A 24,792-nucleotide genomic window follows, 5' to 3' on the forward strand; every position below is an offset into this window, starting at 1 on the left:
AAGAACAGCTAAGTAAAGGTAGAGAGAAAACTCAAACAAAAAATCAAAAAAGAAGAAAGAGTCTGGGGCACAAAGCCCCAGCACAGAGAGAGCCAGCCACTCCTGACAAGCTAGACATTAAAACTGAGATATGGTTGCAGGAAGTAGGAGGGTATTGACTGAGGGGACCACCCCTTGAGGGTGGGATATGTTAAAAGCTTTAATGTTAACATATTCTGTTGCCTAGCTACTCCTTCGGAGCAAAGTCTAATACCCTATATGTGACGAATATGAAGAGGCGGCGACTGTCGGAGGACGTAAGAGAAAATACAAATTTCCCCATAAACCTGCATACAATATGTACCTATAGTACTTTGATGAAGCCTTGTGCAGCCAAAAAATCATGTAGCTTTTCTCCTAGCACATGACATAAAGGTTGGCGAGTCAGAAAGGATTTATGTCAGTCCTCAGGAGAAAATGAATTGACCTTTTCTATTCCCCAGTCAAGTCTGAGCTTTCCGAGACACCACATGATTAAAATGATGATGTTCAAAAGGTGTCAATGATCTGAGCACATTACAGTAAAAGGTTTTATTAAAAATGCATAACTGCCCCAGGAGATGCAGGCTGCTCAGTCTAGATCAGCCTTTCTCTACCTTTTCAAAACAGAGAAACCCTTAAAGTCAATTTCTGGTCTCGGGGAACCCCTGTTAAAAATTAAAAAATCTACAACTCATGATACATTAGTGTGACAGTCAGTGGGAAGAACGCTCCTTACGCTTGGCACCTTTAGGAATAATTACCCTTCTTACAGATAGCTAAAAGGAACAATGGTGTCATTGGAGACTTATATGAGAGGTGGAAATTGCCTATTGCTCAAGGAACCCCTAAGCAACCTCAGGAGGAACCCTGGCTGAGAAACCCTGGTCTAGATGGTGCAATATACACCAGAACTACTCCAGCCAACCAGAAGTAGGCAAAAATTCTAAAAGTGTCATTAGGAAGGTGGGTTTGTTACAGAGAGCAGCAAGGATTATAGAATTTAGTTCCAAGGTTTAAATGGCCCATTACTGCAATATTTTACTGCAACTGATGGCAACAAACAAAACAGTCAGGGGAATACATAGAAGTTGTCTACGACACTCCTTAGAATTCACGACAAATGTTGGTGCAGATGACAGTTTGTCCCTGTTGTAGATAGGTACATGAATCTGGGGCAAGCACCCAGTGTGAAGGTAGCGGAACTGAGACCATACAAACCTTCCACCCTAATGCCTCGTACACACGGTCAGATAATCGTACGAAAAAACTCGCTTTCGACCTGGTTGCACGATAATCTGATCGTTAGTACACAGCTTTCGACAGCCGATCACAACAGTTCGTCCAACAAAATCCGAAGGGACAAACAGGAAAACTTCTGTCGTACGATAGCCCCGCGAACGACAATCGTGTAATTAGTACACTATGCGTCCGCTAAAAATCGTTCGACAAACACCGCGCATGATTGGAAATAGCAAAATAACTATAAGCCAGGTTATTATATTTGACATCACTTTCCAAGACGTGGCTATGCATTCTGGTTGCTTTCACACAATCGTACGACAGAAATCATATGGTTAGTACACATGGTTGCATTCGACATTTTGTAGCATGCTACTTTACTCGAACGATATGTCGTACGATTATCTGACCGCGTGTACGAGGCATAAGTGTAACTGCGCTTTCTAATCACCGCTGCAACTGTCAGACAGTGCAGCAGCAGGGAGTTTTGTAACTGGGGATCAGTGCCATATGGGGATTTACAGAAACTAGTTCCCCACCAGGTCCACTACCTTTGTGATTGACAAGTGGGCACAACCCTAACCAACAGACAGCCTGCTATTGACAATCGAATCCATCTGCTGTCAATTACAAGGTGAGAGCAGATCTGATGGGGAACTGGTGCCTCCGCTTCTCCATCAGTCTTCACCCACTGCAGCATTACTGATTGCTAGGAGGCTGTTGGATCACAACCAGTGAGCAGGAGAGGTTAAAAGCGGCAAATATGCAGCTCTACTACACTGCACACAGGGAAAGCCCTCCCTGCCTGTCTCTGTACACCTAGTTAAAGAAGGGTTTTGTTATCTACAAGCTGGAGGTCATTATTTTTGAATTTGGTGCATTAAGAGCACCTGTTTGTAAAGTAGTGCCGTTAGGAACTACCTGAATCTGCTGTACGTGTCGGTGAAGTTACCAAAGCGAGTGGTAGAACTTTTTAATCTGGCGTGAGTTATTTTACCCACTTCAGCTCTGGAATGTTTTACCCTCTTCCTGACCAGGTCATTTTTTGCGATACGACATTGCGTTCGTGAGACGCTGTACCCAAATAAAATTGATGTCTTTTTTTCTCACAATAGAGCTTTCTTTTGGTGGTATTTGATCACCTGTGCAGTTTTTATTTTTTGCGCTATAAACAAAAAAAAAAAAAAAAATTTGGGAAAAAAGAAAAAATTCTTTTTACTTTCCGCTACAAAACATACCCAATAAAAAAAATATTTTTTTTTCATTTCAATTTTTCATTAATTTAGGCCAATATGTATTCTGCTATATATTTTTGGTAAAAAAAATCCTGAGTAGTGTACATTGATTGCTTTGCGCATAAGTTATAGTGTCTACAAACTATGGGATACATTTATGGACTTTTTATTTTTTTGTTTTTTTAGTAATGGCAGCGATCAGGGATTTGTACTGGGACTGCGACATTGCGGCGGACAAATCGGACACTAAGTGATACTTTTTGGGGACCAGGGACACCAATACAGTGATCAGTGCTAAAAGAAATTAACTGTTACTATAAACATGACACTGGCAGGGAAGGGGTTAACACCAGGGGCGATCAAGGGGTTAAGTGTGCTCCTAAGGAGTGCTTTCTAACTGTGGGGGGAAGGGATGCACTCGAGGAAAAGAGAGATGTTTTTTCAGCTTAGATTAGCTTAGCTTTTACTTCCTGACAGAACAGCGGCCTGCCTTGTTTATATAGGCAGACTGCCCTTCTGTCATTCCTGATTGGCTCTGGCTGTGTCCAATCACAGCAGGAGCACTGCTCCGCCGGTGCACACGTGCCCCCCACATCACCTGCACAAAATCACGTACATGATTTTGCGCAGTCGGCCGCCCTGCCACAGTATATATGCAGTGGGCGGTCCAGAACTGCCTTATCGAATTTCCACCAACTGTGTGGCTCTGTGGTGCTCCTCATTCTTAATAGCCCACCAATACACCTAAACATTGCAGCATAATGCATTTGCATTTTAATGCGTCTCAATGCACAGATGGGAACCAAAAACTGCTGCAGGTCCATTAAAATGTATGTTTTGTTTAAATTCAAAATTAATCTTTTGCATTAATGCAATGCACGTTAACGTGTGCACACAGCAGCAGTCTGAATGGATCTAAAGGAAATGAGGGATGCCATCACCGATAATGCTGATTTCTTGCTCCCATGCTGATCCTTTGACTTCAGTACTTTTAGAGTCACTGCCCTGGAACAAGTATTTAAATAAGAACTTTTAAGTTTTCTTTGACTTTCCTTTCGTACTCGCTTGTCTGTGACTCCTAAAAGCACGAGGTGGTATCAAAAAGTTTCAAGACTAGTTTGCAACATGCCAACAGATGGCAGGACAAAGTTGCACGCACAGTCACAGGGAGCACCAAACTTTTGAAGTCAGTGTGCCAAAAGACATCTTCCTGTGTACATCGGGAGCTGTGCAACTGGTGCTATTCTGACCACGTGCATTACCATGTCTGCTATTTTATCATGGACAGCAAGTTAGAACAAAGGGAAAATGTGAAATTCTGCGTGAAACTTGACAAATCTGGCACTGAGACATCTGACATAATTCGGCAATGAGTTGTTTGATGTGTTTTGAGTTCAAAGTGTCCCCAGGCTGCTGATCAGGAGCAGAAGGAACACCATGTCCAAGTCTGCCAAGAACTCTGTCAGCTTGCCACGGCGTCGACCTTGGCAGATACACGGTGCATGTTCACATCACACGGGAGGATTTCCTGGACTGTTCCGTATGACATTGACCATGGCAGCAATGTTGCGGGTTGTTCTCAGACGATCATCATGCACAAATTGCCGAATGGTTTCGACATTTTCGGGGGCTGAGCTCATGGAAGGTCTTCCTGTTCTCTTGTCGTCTTCCAGTGATGTTCTTCTGCTCTTGAAGCACGCCTTCCACTCAAAACACCTTGAACGACTGATTGCATTGTTTTGCGCAGAATTTTTTGTTTGCCCTTTGTTCTAACTTGCTGGCCATGATGAAATAGCAGACGTGGTAACACACGTGGTCAGAATAGCACCAGTTGCACAGCTCACAATTTACAGAGGACAATGTCTTTTGGCAAACTGACTTATGAAGGTCGGTGCTCCCTGTGACTGTGTGCAGCCTTGTGTTGCCATCAGTTGGCGTGTTACAAAACTAGTCTCCAAACTTTTTGATACCACCTCAAATATCTAAAAGCCATACATTTCCTTTTATTTTGGATGGAGTAGTGGAGGGTTACATCTTCTGTCAACTCTTAATTTTGCCATCTGTTACTTATCAGGGAGATTTTCCTTCACTTTCCAACGTATCTCACTTAGAAAGTTGTTACTGGTAAAATGTCTCCATTGGAAGATTGCTCCATCTATTCCTGTTATGATGGCAACTCAAAAATTTGCAATTATGTGCTGCGCATACCTTCATTTGTTCAACCTTTTTGTTGAACCTACCTGCCCCACTGTAGTTTAGTTTTTCTGTATTAGACAGGTGTACAACCCAGGATGGTCCTTCTTCTTTATCCCATCGTCATCAAGGTTCAGTGTTTTTTTTTTCCATTAACAAATATCTATTTATTATTGGTATTTATATAGCACCAACAATTTACGCAGCGCTTTACATATATATTGTACATGAATATCAGTCCCTGCCCTCATAGAGCTTAAAATCTAAGGTTCCTAACTTTATACATAAAGCTGTGGCTAAAAGTTTTGAGAATGACACAAATATTCATTTTCACAATATCTGCTGCCTCAGTCTTTATGATGGCAATTTGCATGTACTCCAAAATGTAATGAAGAGTGATCAGATGAATTGCAATTAATTGCAAAGTCCCTCATTGCTATGAAAATGAACTCAATCCCATAAAAAAAACATTTCCACTGCATTTGTTAATAGGGCTTCAGGGTGCCCAAGAATGTCCAGCAAGTGCCAAGACAGTCTCCTACAGTTGATCCAGCTGTGCTTTGGCAAAGTTGGTGAGCACAGATACTCGCTTGTTGATGAACAATAAGGGTCTATGTTTAATGAAACTTTGATGTATAATATGTTTTTCTTCTTTTAAAATCTTGTACGAATGTAGATGCACATGTAAGTTCCCTGAAGAAGCAGAGAAAGTGTTCTGCAAAACGCGTTTATTTTATTGGTATTCTGCAAGAACTGGATATGTGTAACAGCTGAAGCCGTTTGCTATGGTTTTGTACACTTGCTTTTATGTCTAAACTGTATACAAAAAATGTATTTTTCATGATATATGTGTGTATGTGCTTAACGTGACAACACCGCTTCCTACAAAGTCCTGTTCCTTCTGAGAGGGGTATGCTCTGTCCCCTATCCTTTTTCACATATTAGGATGTGGAGAGTTGTCCCAGGAACTGGTAAAATATATTAATACTACACTCCTAAACCTTGTGGACAGCCTTCCCAGAAGAGTTGAAGCTGTTATAGCTGCAAAGTATCGGCCAACTCCAAATGGAACCCTACGGACCAAGATTAGGATGCCATTTAAGTTTATGTGCGTATAAATTACGCATATATTACTTTTGGTAATATAGTGTATGTGTACATGCTGGAGCTGCTGCCTATGTACCAGTTACATTAACAGGACTGGGGGACTGCTATCCCTCCCAGTGGACACCCTCTTCCCCCTCCTTCACGCTGTTCCCTCACTATATTACCTTTCTATATTTTACTTCTCTATTGAGCAACGCTCAATAAATCACCTATAGCATTTATGTCAATTTCTTGACATTTTTTGAAAAAGCATCAAGAATTTAATGCCACTTAAAGTGTTGTTTTTCTGGTGGGAAGTGCTTACAGAGCAAGTGATGTAGAGGAAAATGATCTGCTTTGAGGTGTGGTTAGGTTGTGGTGTGACAGCAGACATTTTTTGTGAATTCTCTGCAAGATGGATTCGTATTCTTTGATATCTTTGACACTCGGCTTGGTCCAGCTCATGGAAAGATTGTCACGATTACTTGCAGGTACCAACACAGTGCCACCGCACCTGGTGTGAATATACCTTAAGCTAGTGATGGCGAACCCTGGCACCCCAGATGTTTTGGAACTACCTTTCCCATGAGGCTCATGCACTCTGCAGTGTAGTTGAGCATCATGGAAAATGTAGTTCCAAAACATCTGGGGTGCCAAGGTGTATCATCATTGTCCTAGGGCAGTGTTGGCGAACCCTGGAGCCCCAGATGTTTTGGAACTACATTTCCCATGAGGCTCATGCACTCTGCAGTGTAGTTGAGCATCATGGAAAATGTAGTTCCAAAACATCTGGGGTGCCGAGGTGTACCATCATTGTCCTAGGACAGTGATGGCGAACCTTGGCACCCCAGATGTTTTGGAACTACATTTCCCATGATGCTCCTCTATACTGCAGAGTGCATGAGCATCATTGGAAATATAGTTCCAAAACATTTGGGGCGCCAAGGTTTGCCATCACTGCCCTAGGGGCTTGTTAATACCACAATTTCTGCATTCCTGATGTATTTTTGCATGCGCCTTTACATGCGTTTTTGATGAGCTTTTAATGCAGTTCCATGTGGTTTCTTTTTTTATCTCTGATACTTGAAAAATCTTTATAGTCATTAGAACAAGGTGCATTCCGGTGTGTTTACATGCGTTCGGATGTGTTCCAGAAGAAAATAATGCAGCAGGTTGTACTTTTGTTGAAAGTCCTGGAGCTGACTGCACTGTTATGAACTAAGGCAATTGAAATACATGGCAAACACTGTGCATGCGGTCTGCAACACACTCTGGTGTAAACCAGCTCTAATAGAATATTTAATTAGAAATATCTTCATGTTAAATCACCGGGCCTATGTCAGTTTCTCTTGTTTATTAATAAAAGGAAACCTGACTTTATCATACATTTTTTCCTGAGTTGCACAACAAAGTTTATCTAAATTTAACAAAAGAAAAAAATGCAGTTGTAACAAGGCCGGGTAATAACAAGATTGCGGTGTATGTATATTGCACAGTGAATAGATCAGAGTGCCTTAAGAAATCGCACTTAGTGTTAGTGGACAGAACATACGTCCATGGATGAAGGTTCAGTTCAAAGGTTACTTTGAAATACATAATGTGCGTCCAATTAAATAGCGGTGTTGGTTATAGGCAAGACAGGTGCCACAGGGAATCCAAGGCATCCCACAGACACGGCTATAGCACCTTTGCAATGAACAGGCTGAGAAGTAAAAAAAAAAAAGGGTGATGCTATAGATGACGGTTTGATTTTATCTGAAAATGAACATGCATTTCATAAGCCGTGGTATTTTAGTGCACTGGAAAAGCAGTCTTTCTGGGAAAGTTAATCAACTCTAACTTGGCGTAAGCACATTTGCAGCTGTGCAGTTCCAAGTTTATCCTCCGGGGTGCAGTGTCCAAAGGGCTGTTTTTCAATGTTCAATTAAATTCATAGGAAGGCACTTCCAATTATCCTTCAGATCCAGGCTTTGGATTTCTTACATGACGGGGAAACGGCCTAGTGCCTGCTTCAGCTTTTCAGCAATCTAGAGACAGAAAAGAGAAATATTTTATTAAAATAGGCTACAGCATTATTAGAATATTTTGTAAACGGGAAACAGAAGACCACAAGCATTTTTGTGATGATTTTCAAACTGAGCATATGGTGAAAAAATTAATAACAGAACATAACTTCAATGAAAATTGCTTCTCTAAACTATTAGAAGTCCCAGAGACCCAAGCAGCTGGAAATTTTGGAAATGTTAACTTTTCCCTGTAAGTCATATGTCGTCCTGGATTTGAAGTGCAGATAATTGGAGCTACAGCGATTTCCCCTCCTGAAAAGCCATCCCAGCGGCTAATTAGCCGCTGGATTGCTTTTACAGGCAGCAGTAAGGGGGCTACCCCCCCTTCCGCTGCCTCTCTGGGCTCTCCCGTATGATCAGAGAACCTGGGATCTGATCCAACAGCGGCGCCGGGTTACCACGGAGTCGGCCGTGGACCGTACGGTCCCTGGCCATCTCTATGAACCTGGGAGGCCGGAAGCAAAGTTATGACATTACTTTTGGCTCTGGCAGATGTAAACATTGCCATCCCCCCCCCCACCCCTAGAATGCAGAGATCAATTTTTCTTTTTTTATCTCATGCTTTCCAGGGTATAGGAGATATCTGGTGTCTTAAAGATTCCAGATGTCTCTATAAAGAGGACCTGTCATGCCTTATTTTTTATCATAAGGGATGTTTACATCCCCCCCCCCCAACATTATGCTGTTCCCTCCATGTGCCCCCCCAACAGGATCCCAACTCCTGCTTTGGGACGGCGGGTCGGTAAGCACACATTTGTGATGTCGAGGCATGGATTGTGACACTTTCCCTTTAGCAAAAAAGGAAAAGCTAGGTGAATGAATACATGGACCAAGGAAATTCAATCGGCCATAACGCTACAAACTGTAGCCACAACATATGAGCCCATCACTGTAAGATAAGGTAAGAAAACGAGGGGACCAGGGCACTTTTTTGCTATTCAGCAGTGTGCTACATTTGCTGGCAAATGCTTGGTCATGCAACGCTGCTCCCAAATGAAATTTCTATCATTTTTTTTTTCACACAAATAAAGCTTTCTTTTGGTGGTATTTAATCATACTAGGTATTTGCATTTTTTGCCAAATAAACAAACACCAAAAAGTTAGAAGAGAAAACGTTTTTTTTAAGTTTCCGTTATAAAATTTTGCAAAAAAAAAGAAATCTTTGTTCATAAGTTTAGGCCAAAATGTATTCTGCTACATTTCTTTGGTAAAATAACCCAAATCCGTGTAAATTATTTAGCCTGCGTGAAAGTTATAGAGTTTACAAACTATTGTATATACTATATAAGGACAGTACAAATACCCCCAAATTTTTTACATACTGTCATCAGAGTAGTTCAGTGTCACCATAGTGACACTGTACTGTTGTAGGGGGGAAAAGGGGGGGGGGCAGGGAAATCAGGGCTTTTTCTTTTTGCACTCTCATTGGTTGTTACAGTGATGATCACTTTAACAGCAATCGTTTGAACTGTCATGAATGGCTTTTATTCATTACTCATTGTTTACTATTGTGATGCTGGGATTGGCCCATGGCTATCACATGGTACAGGGTGCTGTGATTGGCTCAGGTACCATGTGATCACTGGTGACCAATCGCGGATCACACACAGTAGTAAACAATGTAGTCATGAATGGATTCCATTCATGACTATTGTTTACTAAGTGACATGATCACATGGTATCAGGGCCACTCACAGCGGCCCGATACCCAGCACCGCAATCTGCTGTGTCCAGTGAAAGCAGCGATTGCTGATAATGCCGCTACGTGCCCCAGGGGTGCGCAACATGGCGTATGGGTACATCGCTGAGCCTGAGGGTGTCACTTGCTAGAAGTAAATGTACTGCTGGTAGTCAGCAAGTGGTTAATTCATAGGCAGATCCCCATCCACAAAAGCAAGCACACCTCCACCTCTACCACAATCACAAATCCATACATTTAGTTTCTTATTTAAACCTTCCATATTTAGGGTCTGCTGTTCTCTCTGCTATGATGTGTGTGGTATCATTATGCCAAGATAAAAAGAACACTTAAAGGCTCTCAGATAGAAGGTTGTGGATTCCCATGAGTTTGACAATGGATTTTTAAAGATTGCCATATTATTTAAAACCAATCACTCCGCTGTAGGAAAAATAAGCCACAAATAGTGTAGATTTTAAAGAACAGCTAATTAGCCGGCCCATCAAACTTAGCCCATGAGCTGACTGTTCAATGCTAAAAATAGTCTACAATTCTAAAATGTATTTGAAGAATTTATAGGTAACTCTTGGGCAACAGTTGGTATCAAAGTGAATGCTTCTACAAGCAGAAAGAGATTGCACCAATTTAACCTACATAGGAGGTGTGCCAGGAAAAAAGCCTTTACCCTCCTAAAAGAAGATTAGAACAAGACTATGGTCTGTCATTGAACATAGTGGCAAAGACCAGGCCTTCTGGAACAATGTGCTGTGGAAATGTCGCACAAAGTGACAGCATTTCAGGAGAAAAAAACATATCAATTGTGAAGCATGTTGGTGGAAATATTATGGCTTGGGGTTACTTTGCTGCTTAAGGGTCCTGGCAGCTTTTAATCATCAAGGAAACTATGAATTCTACATCACGTTGAAGTGTGCTTGATGAGAAAGAATGAGTTGAACCAGAAATGGATGTTTCAACACAACACAATCCGAAGAAAGCTTGTAAATCCACCAAGGAATGGATCAAAAAGAAAGGGTTATAGTCAATCACAATTAAATGTTGTGGGGAAAATACAAACTGCCAGTGCATGCAAGGAAACCCACAAACACCTTGTAGTAGAGCTGCAGGATTCTGGATAAAGTGAGAATCAAGATTTTTTTGCTTAGAATAAATATCACAATTCTTTCCCGATTATTGGCGCAACATCATCTTTTACATTATACAAAAAATTGAGCTAACTTTACTGTTTAGTTTTTTTTTGTTTATTTATTAAAAGTGTATTTTTCCCAAAAAAACTGAGTTTGAAAGACTTTTGCGCAAATACAGCATAACGTAAAAGATCATTTTATTCTCTAGGGTCTCTGCTAAAAAAAAAGAAATATATATATATATATAATGTTTGGGGGTTCTAAGTCATTTTCTAACAAAAAATACTGATTTTTAACTTGTAAGCAGCAAGTGTCAGAAAAAAGGCTTAGTCTTTAAAAGGTTAAACTGTCCTCCTTAATTCCCAGTTCACACTGGTGCGATGCTGAAAACCCTGAATTAGTCCCGGTTCCCGCATCGCACCAGAATCGCACAGCGGTTCACACTGAAATCTGCGAATCGCTGGGAGTGTCAATGTAAAGGTAATGACACCCCCAGATTGGTTCGCAGATTGCAGTACAAACTGTGAAGTGGTGCAGGAATTGGATCTCATATCTGTGAACACCCATGCGATTCGATTCCAGTGCGGATCAAAAAAAGTATGGCAGAAATTGCATTACACAAACATCGCATGTGATCTGCACAGCAATGTGGTTTGAATCACATGTGATGTCTGGCATCACACTAGTGTGAAACGGCACTTACAGACGGAAGTTCATTCCTTTGATCTAAAAGAAGGGAACGATACATTGTAAAACATTGTGTTTATAGTCATCGTGCAGCCTTAACAATGTTGATAAATATTTGATTTGCCGGAGGCGCCTTTTTTTTTTACAGCTGTGAGTGAGCAGAGAACAGATCTGTAAGAATTGAGGAAATGCCATTTTAGGATGGTTGGGGGGGGGGGGGGGGGGGTGAATCGAGATCGCGATTTTTTAACCATTAATCGTGCAGCTCTATCTTGCAGTTAACATAATTTTGCATTAACCACTTGACCTCCGGAAGATTTACCTCCCCTTCCTGACCAGGTCATTTTTTTGCGATGCTGTACCCAAATAAAATGTATATAATTTTTTTCCCTACAAATAGGGCTTTCTGTTGGTGGTATTTGATCACCACTGCGATTCTTATTTTTTGCGCTATAAAGAAAAAAAGGCCGACAATTTTGAAAAAAAAAATATATATATATAAATGGATTTTTGTAAAATCTTACCGTAAAATCCTTTTCTCTTAGCTCATTGACAGACGTAGTCCTCGGTGATACAGCACCTTCGGGTTATGTTGCCTCCACAGGAGCAGGACTAGACAGGAAATTAAAATGCTCTGGCCACACCCTAGGGGCAGTCCCAGAGGGTATATCCTCTCTCTCTCTGCCTCAGCAAATCAGTTATGTCAAAAAGCAGTCCTTAGAGATTTTAACCCAACCCAACTCCAAAACAGAGGGGCGGGGACTACGTCTGTCAATGAGCTAAGAGAAAAGGATTTTACGGTAAGATTTTACAAAAATCCATTTTTCTCTATCGCTCATTGACAGACGTAGTCCTCGGTGATACAGCACCTTCGGGACGTCCCAGAGCAGTATCACAAATGAGGGGTGGGAAAATGGAAATCAAATCCCAATCTAGAAGGCCCAACCGGTGCCAACTAGAAGTTTACAATGCTCATCCTTAATGATGAGACTCAACAAAAAAGAAATTTTTCAAACAGAAAAAAACTCTCGAGGTAGACCACCGGTCTCCTCAAATTGCGGCCTGCAAAACCTTGCGGCCAAATGAGGCATCCGCCGATGCCGTCACATCAATTTTATAGAATTTTGTAAAGGTATGTACCGACGACCAGGTGGCCGCCTTACATACCTGGACCACTGACGCCTGATGGCGAAAGGCCCAGGAAGTACTGAGCGCTCGAGTGGAGTGCGCCCTAACAGGGAACGGAGGACTCTGACCCTTAATAGAATAAGCCTGTACCACCGTCTGTCTAATCCATTTGGCAATGGTCGCGGCAGATGCAGGCAAACCCTTTCTGGGGCCATCCGTGATCACAAAAAGTGAATCCGTCTTACGGAATGATTCCGTAGCTTTCAGGTATACTCTGATTGCCCGAACCACATCCAAGGAATGCAACGCATGTTCCCGATGATGCTTGGGCTGAGGACACAAGGAAGGTAGTACAATATCTTCATTCAGATGAAAATCTGAAACCACCTTAGGAAGAAAGGATGGCTTAGGATGAAGTACTACCTTATCCCTATGAATCACTAGGTATGGGGACTGGCATGATAATGCAGCCAGTTCTGACACCCTGCGAGCAGAAGTGATAGCCACCAAGAAGGCCACCTTCTGGGATAAAGTAAACAAGGGAATCTCCCTGATGTTTTCAAAGGGAGGTTTCTGTAGAACCGACAAAACTAAATTAAGATCCCAGGGCGGTAAGGGCGCGCGGACTGGTGGAGCCAGGTGCCGCACCCCCTGGATGAAATTCCGCACCAAGGACTTGGTAGCTAAAGGTTTCTGAAAGAAGATTGCTAATGCTGAAACTTGACCCTTGATGGTGCTCAAGGCTAGCTTCTGCTCAACCCCTTGTTGCAAAAAAGCCAATATTCGAGTCACCGAATAGGTACGTGGAGGAAATCCTAAAGATTCGCACCACGCAATATAAGTCTTCCAAGTGTGATAATAGACCTTGCTGGAAGTCGCTTTCCTTGCTTTAATAAGGGTAGGAATGACTGAAGCTGACAAACCTCTGTCCTTCAGTACTTGGGTCTCAATGGCCAGGCCATTAAAACCAGCGACTGTAAAGCACGATGGTAAATTGGTCCTTGAGACCACAGACACTCCCTGAGACGAAGTTCCCACGGAACGTCTGCGACTAGCCTGTCCAAGTCGGCCAGGCCGGCTTGACGAGGCCAGCCTAGAATTTCTAGGACCACTGGTGCTGACTGGATCTGAACCAGGCGTCCCTAGAGCTATCTGGCCCCGACCATCCGAGAAAGTCTGGTCGTTTTCTGTTCCCACACATTTATCAGATACCTGATTGCTATCAGGAAGGGTGATCTTTTCTGGTTGAACCTCAGGGACCGAAGTCACCCGGCTAGAGGCTTCTTGGCCTGTCTGGTCAACCAGATCCGATTCCTGTGGGGAATTGAGACTAATCTTAGGAAAAGGTAAAGGAAAAGATCTATTCAGGGAACGGTGACTACCGCTCCCTGTAGTACTTAAATGTTGGAAGGGAAGAATCGCACCGGTAGTAGTAGTTGATGCTCGATCTAATGTCCTGAATACCGGTGAAAACGTCCCCCCACCCTCAAACCGGGTGGGGGCGCACCTTCAGGCTGTGTACTCCTTTGCTTCGGGTTTGGCTGAGTTGGTCCTCTGTTTGTCCGACCAGCCTTTCTTGAACCCTCCTGGAGGAGTCTTGCCTTTCCCGCTTGTTCCAGCCGGGCGTGCAAACCCTTTATGGGCGGTAAAGAAAGGTCCTCGCTTGTTGCGAGGTCCCTTAGCTTTAGCAGCCTGTGGCAAAAAAGTGCTCTTGCCCCCAGTGGCATCCTTAATGATTTCATCTAGGGTGGCCCCAAATAGACGATTCCCCTGAAAGGGGAGATTCGTCAAGGTCTTTTTGGAGCCTAGGTCAGCTGACCAGCATTTTAACCACAGCACACGTCTGAGGATTACCGCTGACATAGATGCATGCCCTAATAAGGGAAGTAGTGTCCAAGGCTGCGTCACAGAAAAACTGTAGCCCTTGTATAATCTGTTCCATCAAATCAGATGTTTCCTGGGGAATATCTTTTCCCCTAAGGTCTTGGCGTACCAATCTCGCCCATTCCGTAAGTGTCTGGGAAACTAGACCAATAACAATTACTGGTCTAAATGCTGACCCTATCAGAGAGAAGATGGTGCGGGACTCTGCTTCCATCTTTCGATCCACCGGATCCTTAAAGGACGAAGTGTCCTCCACTGGGATAACCGTGGCTTTATTCAGCCTGGAAATAGGTGGATCCACCACTGGTGGTACCGTCCATTTCTTAATGATGGATTCCTCAAACGGATAGCGTCTAGCAATACGCTTGGAAATAGTAAAGGTACGTTTAGAATGCTCCCATTCTCCTTTAATCTTATTACCAAAACACTTGGGTACAGGAAAAACCTTCACCGTTTTGATGGGCTTGTTAGTACCAAAAGGAATCTCTGTATCAGTTGCTTCTGCCGGTAAAACCTCAAGTTTTAAGGTTTCCTGCACTGCCACAACTAGTGCGTCCACCAATGCTTCTTCCTGAATTATAGCGGGAGAAGAAACGTCCTCCTCACTGTCTGAGGGAGCTTTACCTGAGGTAACAGCCCTTGCAGAGGGACCTGCAACTGCAGTGACCATCTCTGAATCTGAGTCAGAGGTGTCAGATAATATAGGGGTAGGCGGGGGTCGCTTCCTTGACCCTCGTCCCTGACAGGCCGCCTCCACCCGAGCCACCATAGACTCCAAAATTGCTGTAAATGCCTGTGCACCGGCGGGTCCCGTGGCCCCCTCGAGGGAAACAGGTGGGGGAATTTGTGTGGCAGGGTCCATGATTATTCCAGTAACTTCCCGGATAATATAATTCAAAAATAAAAAACTTTTTTTTTTTTTTTTTTCACAGACCCCCAGCGCCACAAAAGCCCCTTAGTGTTACCTGCTAGGGATCCCTATCGATCGAGAGAGAGAGAAGAGAGAGATAGACCCCCAGGCTCACCACTTGATGCTCAGAGTTTAACTGCAACAGGTTACAGCGCTGTCTTGACAAACAGGAAGTCTTTTGGCTGGCTGCCCAGGAAGAAAGGAGGCGGCTCCGCCCCTCTGCACGCCTTCCGGCGCCTCCCCTAGCTCCACGAGGTGTTTGGATCACCTCAAACATGGCCGCCCCCATGCTGGAGACACGAGGCTACGCCAAAATGGCGGCTCGTGCAATCCAGCAAAAAAAATGGCGGCGGCCTGTACCGAATAGCGGTGTGCTGCAGGGCACACAACACTATCTCTGCATGGGGATTTTTGGCGTGGTTGGCGGTACCGGCCCTGGCGGACCTCATGGCCGTTCGGAAGGCCTGCTATAGCTGGAGATTTGACTAGGAAGGCAGTCTACATGTCCGTGGCTTCTGACTGGTAGGTACCTTATTCTTATCACAGTAAGATTCCCAGACTGCCACTGATTACAATCTTTTAAACATGTATACAATTAGATTGTTAGCTCCCAAACCAAGCCTCCTGGCTTTTTGCACATAAAATCACACTCAAAGAAGGGGGATCTGTGCCATGTTATAGGATAGAGGGGGACTCTATCTTACCATACAGAGAGGGGCCCGCGTTCACCACAAGACCCGTCAGGGGGAAAAGGGGGAACATACTACTCACCATACCGGAACCAGGCGGGCACCAACTCCTGACAGTACCCCTCTCCACCGGGGCGGGAGGGCTGTCGACCAATACGGACGCCGTGACTCATGGTCTTTGGCGTTTCAGCGAGACGTTTAACTCGCGGGGTCAGTCCCTTAATAGGACTTTGTCGCGGCCGACCCAGCGCGGAGCTATGGCCTGCACGCGCTCGTAGGCTGAACTGGGGTGACCACCGGATCTCAACATCCAGCCCGTCGCCCAGTTCAGCTTTCTTGCTTGAAGATCTCACAGGAACACTGGAGAAAAAAGCTGTCTAAAAAATCTTTTTAAGAAAAAAATCTTGCCAGGACCGAAGATCCCAGCAAGGTATCTAGGTCCTTACTCCTAACTAGACAGAAAATAACTGATTTGCTGAGGCAGAGAGAGAGAGGATATACCCTCTGGGACTGCCCCTAGGGTGTGGCCAGAGCATTTTAATTTCCTGTCTAGTCCTGCTCCTGTGGAGGCAACATAACCCGAAGGTGCTGTATCACCGAGGACTACGTCTGTCAATGAGCGATAGAGAAATATATTTTTAACTTTCTGCTATAAAACATATCCAATAAAACATTAAATTGCTTTATAAATGTAGGCCAATATGTTTTCTGCTACATATTTTAAGTAATAAAAATCCCAAAAAGAGTATATTGATTGGTTTAGCAAAAGTTATAGCATCTACAAACTAGGGGATATATACTGCAATTTATTTTTATACTAGTAAGGGTGGTGATTAGTGACTTATAGCGGGACTTCGATATTTTGGCGGACAATCGGACACTGACACTTTGCGGGAACCAGTTACACTAATACAGTGCTCAGTGATAAAAAAATATGCGCCATTACTGTACTAATGACACTGATTGGGAAAGGGTTAAACATCTAGGGATTAACTGTGTGCCTAGCTGGTGTTTTGGTATAAACTGTTTGGGTGTAAACTGTGTGCTGCTCAGGGAAGTGGTGGATTTTATTCCCTGCTTTGCTTGTTTACATAGGCAGAGCTCCATTCTTTGACTCTGCCCATCAATCGATGGGTGCCAGTGGATATCCAGTGCCCAGCCCCGCAGATTGGTTTCTGCTTTGAGTAACCGCAGCAGGAGCAGCTAGCCCCCTGGTAGTCAGAAGTGCAGAATCACACACACATATATACATACATACATATATATATATATATATCTACAGTGGGTACGGAAAGTATTCAGACCCCCTTAAATTTTTCACTCTTTGTTATATTGCAGCCATTTGCTAAAATCATTTAAGTTCATTCTTCTTCCTCATGAATGTACACATAGCACCCCATACTGACAGAAAAACACAGAATTGTTGACATTGTTGCAGATTTATTAAAAAAGAAAAACTGAAATATCACATGGTCCTAAGTATTCAGACCCTTTGCTGTGACACTCATATATTTAACTCAGGTGCTTTCCATTTCTTCTGATCATCCTTGAGATGGTTCTACACCTTCATTTGAGTCCAACTGTGTTTGATTATACTGATTGGACTTGATTAGGAAAGCCACACACCTGTCTATATAAGACCTTCCAGATCACAATGCATGTCAGAGCAAATGAGAATCATGAGGTCAAAGGAACTGCCTGAAGAGCTCAGAGACAGAATTGTGGCAAGGCACAGATCTGGCCAAGGTTACAAAAAGATTTCTGCTGCACTTAAGGTTCCTAAGAGCACAGTGGCCTCCATAATCCTCAAATGGAAGACGTTTGGGACGACCAGAACCCTTCCTAGAGCTGGCCGTCCGGCCAAACTGAGCTATCGTGGGAGAAGAGCCTTGGTGAGAGAGGTAAAGAAGAACCCAAAGATCACTGTGGCTGAGCTCCAGAGATGCAGTCAGGAGATGGGAGAAAGTTGTAGAAAGTCAACCATCACTGCAGCCCTCCACCAGTCGGGGCTTTATGACAGAGTGGCCCGACGGAAGCCTCTCCTCAGTGTAAGACACATGAAAGCCTGCATGGAGTTTGCTAAAAAAAACACCTGAAGGACTCCAAGATGGTGAGAAATAAGTTTCTCTGGTCTGATGAGACCAAAATAAAACTTTTTGGCCTTAATTCTAAGCGGTATGTGTGGAGAAAACCAGGCACTGCTCATCACCTGTCTAATACAGTCCCAACAGTGAAGCATGGTGGTGGCAGCATCATGCTGTGGGGGTGTTTTTCAGCTGCAGGGACAGGACGACTGGTTGCAATTGAGGGAAAGATGAATGCGGCAAAGTACAGGGATATCCTGGACAAAAACCTTCTCCAGAGTGCTCTGGACCTCAGACTGGGCCGAAGGTTTACCTTCCAACAAGACAATGACCCTAAGCACACAGCTAAAATAACAAAGGAGTGGCTTCACAACAACTCCGTGACTGTTCTTGAATGGCCCAGTCAGAGCCCTGACTTAAACCCAATTGAGCATCTCTGGAGAGACCTAAACATGGCTGTCCACCAACGTTTACCATCCAACCTGACAGAACTGGAGAGGATCTGCAAGGAGGAATGGCAGAGGATCCCCAAATCCAGGTGTGAAAGACTTGTTGCATCTTTCCCAAAAAGACTCCTGGCTGTATTAGATCAAAAGGAGGGTACAGATGTAGAATTAGCCAGTGGAAAGCAAGTTTCAGAGGGCAGAAATGGGGGCATTAGCGGTAGGGTGTTCGGAGCTCCTAAACCCAGGGTGGGTACGGGGAAAAATCAAGAGAGCAGCCTAAAAACATCAAATGAGGATAAATGTAACCGATCAAAATTACGAGGCTTGTATACCAATGCCAGAAGCCTGGCCAACAAGATGGGAGAGCTGGAGCTGCTGATGTTTGAGGAGGACTTAGATTTTGTGGGGATAACTGAGACTTGGTTTGACAGCTCTCATGACTGGATGGCGACCATTCAGGGGTATTCCCTTTATCGCAGAGATAGAGAAGGTAAAAAAGGGGGAGGGGTATGTTTGTATATTAAGAACAGTATACAGGTAAATATGAGGGATGATATTAATAATGGAGCTATGGACGAGGCAGAATCCCTATGGGTAGAGCTTCAAAGGAAAGGCACGGTGGGGAAGGTAATATTGGGCGTATGCTATAGGCCCCCCAACCAGAGGGAGGAGGGTGAGGCGGACCTCATGTTACAGATAGGATTGGCAGCAAGGATGGGAAATGTCATCATAATGGGGGACTTTAATTATCCTGATATAGACTGGGCAGAAGGAACCGCGCATTCAGCCAAGGCTCGGCAGTTCCTAAATGTTTTGCAGGACAATTTCATGGGTCAGATGGTGAATGCACCGACAAGAAACAATGCGGTACTTGACCTACTGATTACCAACAATACAGACCTAATCACGGATATAGAAATACGGGACAACTTAGGGAACAGTGACCATAGGTCAATTGGTTTCAGTATTAATTACAGTAATAGGAAACACAAGGGTAATATAAGGACACTGAATTTCAAAAGAGCCAATTTCCCTAAACTGCGCTCGCTGCTAGAAAATATCAAATGGGATAGAACCCTGGGAACAAAGAACACGGAGGAAAAATGGGAGTGCTTCAAGAGCATACTTAACAAGGGGGTGGGCCAGTGCATTCCACAGGGAAATAAATTTAAAAGAGCAAAACTAAACCCTGGGTGGCTAAACTCGAACATACACTACAAAGAGTGTAATAAGAAATGTAAAGACGAAATCAGGGCGGCTAAAATAGAACACGAGAGACATATAGCGGAGGAGAGTAAAAAGAACCCCAAGAAGTTCTTTAAGTATATAAACAGTAGGAAAGCGAGGCCAGAGCACATTGGCCCCATAAAAGATGATAAAGGAAAAATGGCCACAGAGGACAGAGAAAAGGCGGAAGTGTTAAATAATTTATTTTCTTCAGTCTTCACAAATGAATCGGGGGGCTACACAAACCCAGCTTGTAAGGCCGAACTAAATAATACACCTCAGGAAGTGCCGCCATGGCTAACAGAGGATAGACTTAGAGCTAAACTAGAGAAACTTAACATAAATAAATCCCCGGGACCGGATGGCTTGCACCCAAGGGTTCTTAATGAGCTCAGCCAGGTGATTGCCAGACCATTATTCTTGATCTTTAAGGATAGTTTACAGACGGGTATGGTGCCAGCTGATTGGAAAAAAGCCAACGTGGTACCAATATTTAAAAAGGGGCCGAGATATATCCCGGGTAACTATAGGACGGTCAGCCTAACATCAGTAGTCTGCAAAATTTTGGAGGGGATGATAAGGGACCACATACAAGACTTTAGTAATGAAAACGGTATTATAAGTAGTAATCAGCATGGATTCATGAAAAATTGTTCGTGCCAAACCAATCTATTAACCTTCTACGATGAAGTGAGCTGCCACTTAGATAAAGGTAAGCCTGTGGATGTGGTGTATCTGGACTTTGCAAAGGCCTTTGACACCGTTCCCCACAAACGCTTACTGTACAAACTAAGGAAGGTAGGTATGGACCATAAGGTGAGTACCTGGATAGAGAACTGGCTCCAGGGGAGAGTACAGAGGGTGGTGATTAATGGGGAGTACTCGGATTGGGCGGGTGTGGAAAGTGGGGTCCCCCAGGGTTCTGTCCTGGGACCAATCCTGTTTAATTTATTCATAAATGATCTAAAAGGAGGGGATATCTAGTACAATCTCAGTATTTGCAGATGATACTAAATTAGGCTTGCCAATATCTTCTATGCAGGATGTGGAAATCTTGCAAGCAGACCTGAACAAAATAACGGGGTGGGCAACTACATGGCAGATGAGATTTAATGTTGAAAAATGTAAAGTAATGCACTTGGGGGCCAGAAACCAGAAAGCAAGCTACTCACTAGGGGGGGAACCTCTGGGTGAGTCTAGGATGGAAAGGGACCTGGGGGTACTGGTAGACAACAGGCTTGGCAGTGGCATGCAATGCCAAGCCGCCGCAAGCAAAGCCAACAGAATACTGGGTTGTATAAAAAAGGGGATTCACTCCAGAAATAAAGAGATTATTCTTCCACTCTACAAGACTCTGGTCCGGCCACATCTGGAGTATGCTGTCCAGTTCTGGGCACCGGTCCTCAGGAAGGATGTGCTGGAACTGGAGAAAGTCCAGAGAAGGGCAACAAAAATAATTAGGGGAATGGAGGACATCAGCTATGAGGAAAGACTACAAGCACTGAACCTATTCTCTCTGGAGAAGAGACGATTGAGGGGGGATATGATATCAATGTACAAATACTGTACTGGCGACCCTAGCATAAGGAACAAACTATTCAGAGAAAGGAGATACAATAAGACACGTGGCCACTCACTAAAACTTGAGTAAAGGCGGTTTAACCTTAAAGTGCGTAAGGGGTTCTTCACTGTAAGAGCGGTAAGGGTGTGGAATTCTCTTCCACAAGCAGTCGTATCAGCAGGGAGCATTGATAGTTTCAAAAAACTATTAGATGGACACCTTAAAGACCACAACATACAGGGGTATACAATGTACGGTTAAAAGCAAACACACACACATCATAGGTTGAACTGGATGGACTGATGTCTTTTTTCAACCTCACTAACTATGTAACTATGTAAAAGGGGGCTTCTACTAAATACTGAGCAAAGGGTCTGAATACTTAGGACCATGTGATATTTCAGTTTTTCTTTTTTAATAAATCTGCAACAATGTCAACAATTCTGTGTTTTTCTGTCAGTATGGGGTGCTATGTGTACATTCATGAGGAAGAAGAATGAACTTAAATTATTTTAGCAAATGGCTGCAATATAACAAAGAGTGAAAAATTTAAGGGGGTCTGAATACTTTCCGTACCCACTGTATATACACACGTGATTCTATACAGGAGGGCTGCCCTGTAGCAGTATATCTGCTATGAAGCGGTCAGTAAGTGGTTAAAGAGATGTGAAAAATGTCATTAAGTTAATGAGGGAGACTGGTGGGCAGTTATATGCCATTTAACTAAAGCCGACCACACGCCGCCTTTTTACTGGGGCAGTGTGGCTCTCCCAGGCAAACCAACGTAAGTCTACTTTGTCGCGCGCCTGTAGCTAGGGGGCAAGCGTGCGCCGCCGGCGGCATGCTCCCGCTCGCCAGCGGAGGGAGGCCGATGCATGGGGCAGGTGGCTCCGATTGCCGCCTGACACCTGCAATCGTTCCCAGCTGAGAGAGAAGGACGGTCAGCTGTTGTAAACACAGCCGACCGCCCTTCTCCCTGGAATGATCATAGAGCCCCTGTGATCCTTCTATATAGGATCACATGTCTCTATGGTCATTTCAGAAGCCACGCCCCCCCACAGTTAGAATCACTCCCCAAGGTACACATTTAACCCCTTGATCACCCACACTGTTAACCCCTTCCTTGCCAGTGTCATTATTACAGTAACAGTGCATATTTTTAGCACTGATTACTGTAGTAATGTCACTGGTACCCCCAAAAGTGTCAAAAATGTCAGTCAGGGGTCCGATCGGTCAGTCCTGCAAAAAAAACGCAGATCGCCGCCATTAGTAGCAAAAAACAAAACAAAATGACACAAATCTTTCCCGTAGTTAGTAGACGCGATAACTTTTGCCGATCAAAATACGCTTATTGCGATTTTTTTTACCAAAATTATGTAGCAGAAAACAAATTGACCTAAAATGTTAAAAAATGTTGATTTTTACATTTTTTTTTTTTGGGAATGTTATATAGCAGAAAGTTAAAATGATTTTTTTTTTTTTTTCAGAATTGTCGCTCTTTTTTGTTTATAGCGCAAAAAATAAAAATCGCACAGGTGATCAAATACCAAAGTCAATCATTTTCCATTGGGTATACTTACTAGATGCAGATTATCTGCTAAGCCATGGCCTTCAAAGTTAAACTCTGACACATTTTAAATACTCTGCAATACTTCAATGCTCTTTATGTAATTACCAGTGATGTAAAAGTATTATTTTCATCAGTGTATGGCCAATGCAGGGCCGATCCTGGTTGGGTGCACGGGGTGCACCGCGCCCAGGTGCCCCGTGAGGGGGGGCACACGCCGCATATAACCCTAATCTCCTGCAAGTCGCGGGAGTCTCTCACTGCAGCGGCAGCTGCTACATCCTTTCTAGTTCCGGCACACAGGCGGAGTGATATCAAATGCACTCCGCCTGTGAGAGGAGGAGCTTTGCTCTCTGCAGCCACCTGCTTTCTCTGTACGGCTCCTCCTCTCACAGGCGGAGTGCATTTGATATCACTCCGCCTGTGAGCCGGGACTATGAAGGAATTAGAGGCGCCATCATAGTGACAGCCGCAGCCCCAACAGGATCTCGCACAAGAGCCCACACCACAGAGCCAGCACTGCCACTACAGAGGCCACAGAGCCTGGCACCACAGAGGCCACAGAGCCCGGGAACCACAGAGCCAAGCACCACAGAGGCCAAAGAGCCTGGCACCACATAGCCAAGCACCACAGAGGCCAGCACCACAGTGGCCACAGAGCCCAGCACCACAGAGACTGGCACCATCGCCCAGCATACCACAGAGACCGGCAGACCACAGAGTAGCCAGCAATCAGGACCAGCAGTCAAGAATCAGGACCAGCAGCCAGCCCCAAGGCCCCAGGACCAGCAGCCAAGAATCAGGACCAGAAGCCAGCCCCAAGGCCCCAGCAGCCAGACCCCAGGAGGACCAGCAGCCAGACCCCAGGAGCAGCAGCCGGAAAACAGGACCAGCAGCTCAGCCCCAAAAACCAGGACCAGCAGCCGGGAATCCGGACCTGCAGCCAGGAATCAGGAGGACCAGCAGCCAGACCCCAGGACCAGCAGCAAAGCCCCAGTACCCATTATTTAAGGTAAGTGAAGTCTTCTAGTCTTGGGCCTGGGCATCAAAAGTGCTATTAATTAATATAATATTGTTTATTTTTCTATTGTTCAGTGACACTCTAATGTAGTTTCTCATGGGGGCTGGAGGGGACTCTTTCTATCAGAGACTCTCCAATAGGCACAGAGAGGGCCTCTGTAAGATAAACCCCCCTCCAGGTCCCATTAGACTCTGTTGTAGTCTCTAATGGGGCCTGGTGGGGGGTCTTTCTAACATAGACTTTAAAATGCACACAGAGATGACCTCTGTTCGAGAGACCCCCCTCCAGGTCCCATGATACGACCCCATTGTAGTCTCTAATGGGGCCTGGTAGGGGGGTCTTTCTAACAGACAGTCTAACAGAGGCCCTCTCTGTGTTCCTTGGAGAGACCCCCCTCCAGGTCCCATTAGGAAAAGGGGAGGGGTTAGTAAGATAACCACGCCCACGTGGGGGGCACCATAAATATTTCTGCACCCAGGCGTCTGTTACCCTAGGATCGGCCCTGGGCCAATGGATTTACCATTTACTAATGTTAGCATACCCTACCGCCTGCTCATTGAATCATTTAGGTTATGTGATCACACCTGCTTCAGATATGGCATTGTGCTTTGCCATGGCACCCTATGTGCCACATGTAAAGAGTCCGTGATGAACAACTGACAAATTTTATCCAAAAACAGCATTTCAGGTATAATATATTCTCTTTGAAGAAGCAATAGTAAAGCAATTTCATGTCTTACCGTTTCATAAAACTGTATTTGCTGCTCCAGGTACAGGCGAATGACACTGTTGTAATCATAAATTCGATTAGAGTGGAAATGATTCATTTCAGCTGAGTAAGAAATCAAATAAAAAACAAAATCATTAAGAACAATATACTTTAACAACCCAGTGACCTTTTTTTTTTTTTTTATTGCAGAACTCA

General features: G+C 44.1%; 1 protein-coding gene across 1 annotated transcript in view; it reads right to left on the reverse strand.

Moving 5' to 3' along the window:
* Nucleotides 1-7,192: 7,192 nt before the first annotated feature.
* The window catches only part of SNX9 (sorting nexin 9), a 250,147-nt gene continuing 232,547 nt past the window's right edge, over nucleotides 7,193-24,792 (reverse strand). Inside the window, exons 17-18 of the mRNA XM_082249824.1 lie at nucleotides 24,608-24,699; nucleotides 7,193-7,801 (exon numbers count right to left, since the gene is read on the reverse strand). Coding sequence (XP_082105950.1) covers nucleotides 7,754-7,801; nucleotides 24,608-24,699 — 140 coding nt within the window. The 3' untranslated portion in view covers nucleotides 7,193-7,753. The remainder of the gene's footprint in view (nucleotides 7,802-24,607; nucleotides 24,700-24,792) is intronic.

This window comes from Pelophylax lessonae, assembly GCF_965119305.1.
Source record: "Pelophylax lessonae genome assembly, chromosome: 3".
Classification (NCBI taxonomy): domain Eukaryota; kingdom Metazoa; phylum Chordata; class Amphibia; order Anura; family Ranidae; genus Pelophylax; species Pelophylax lessonae.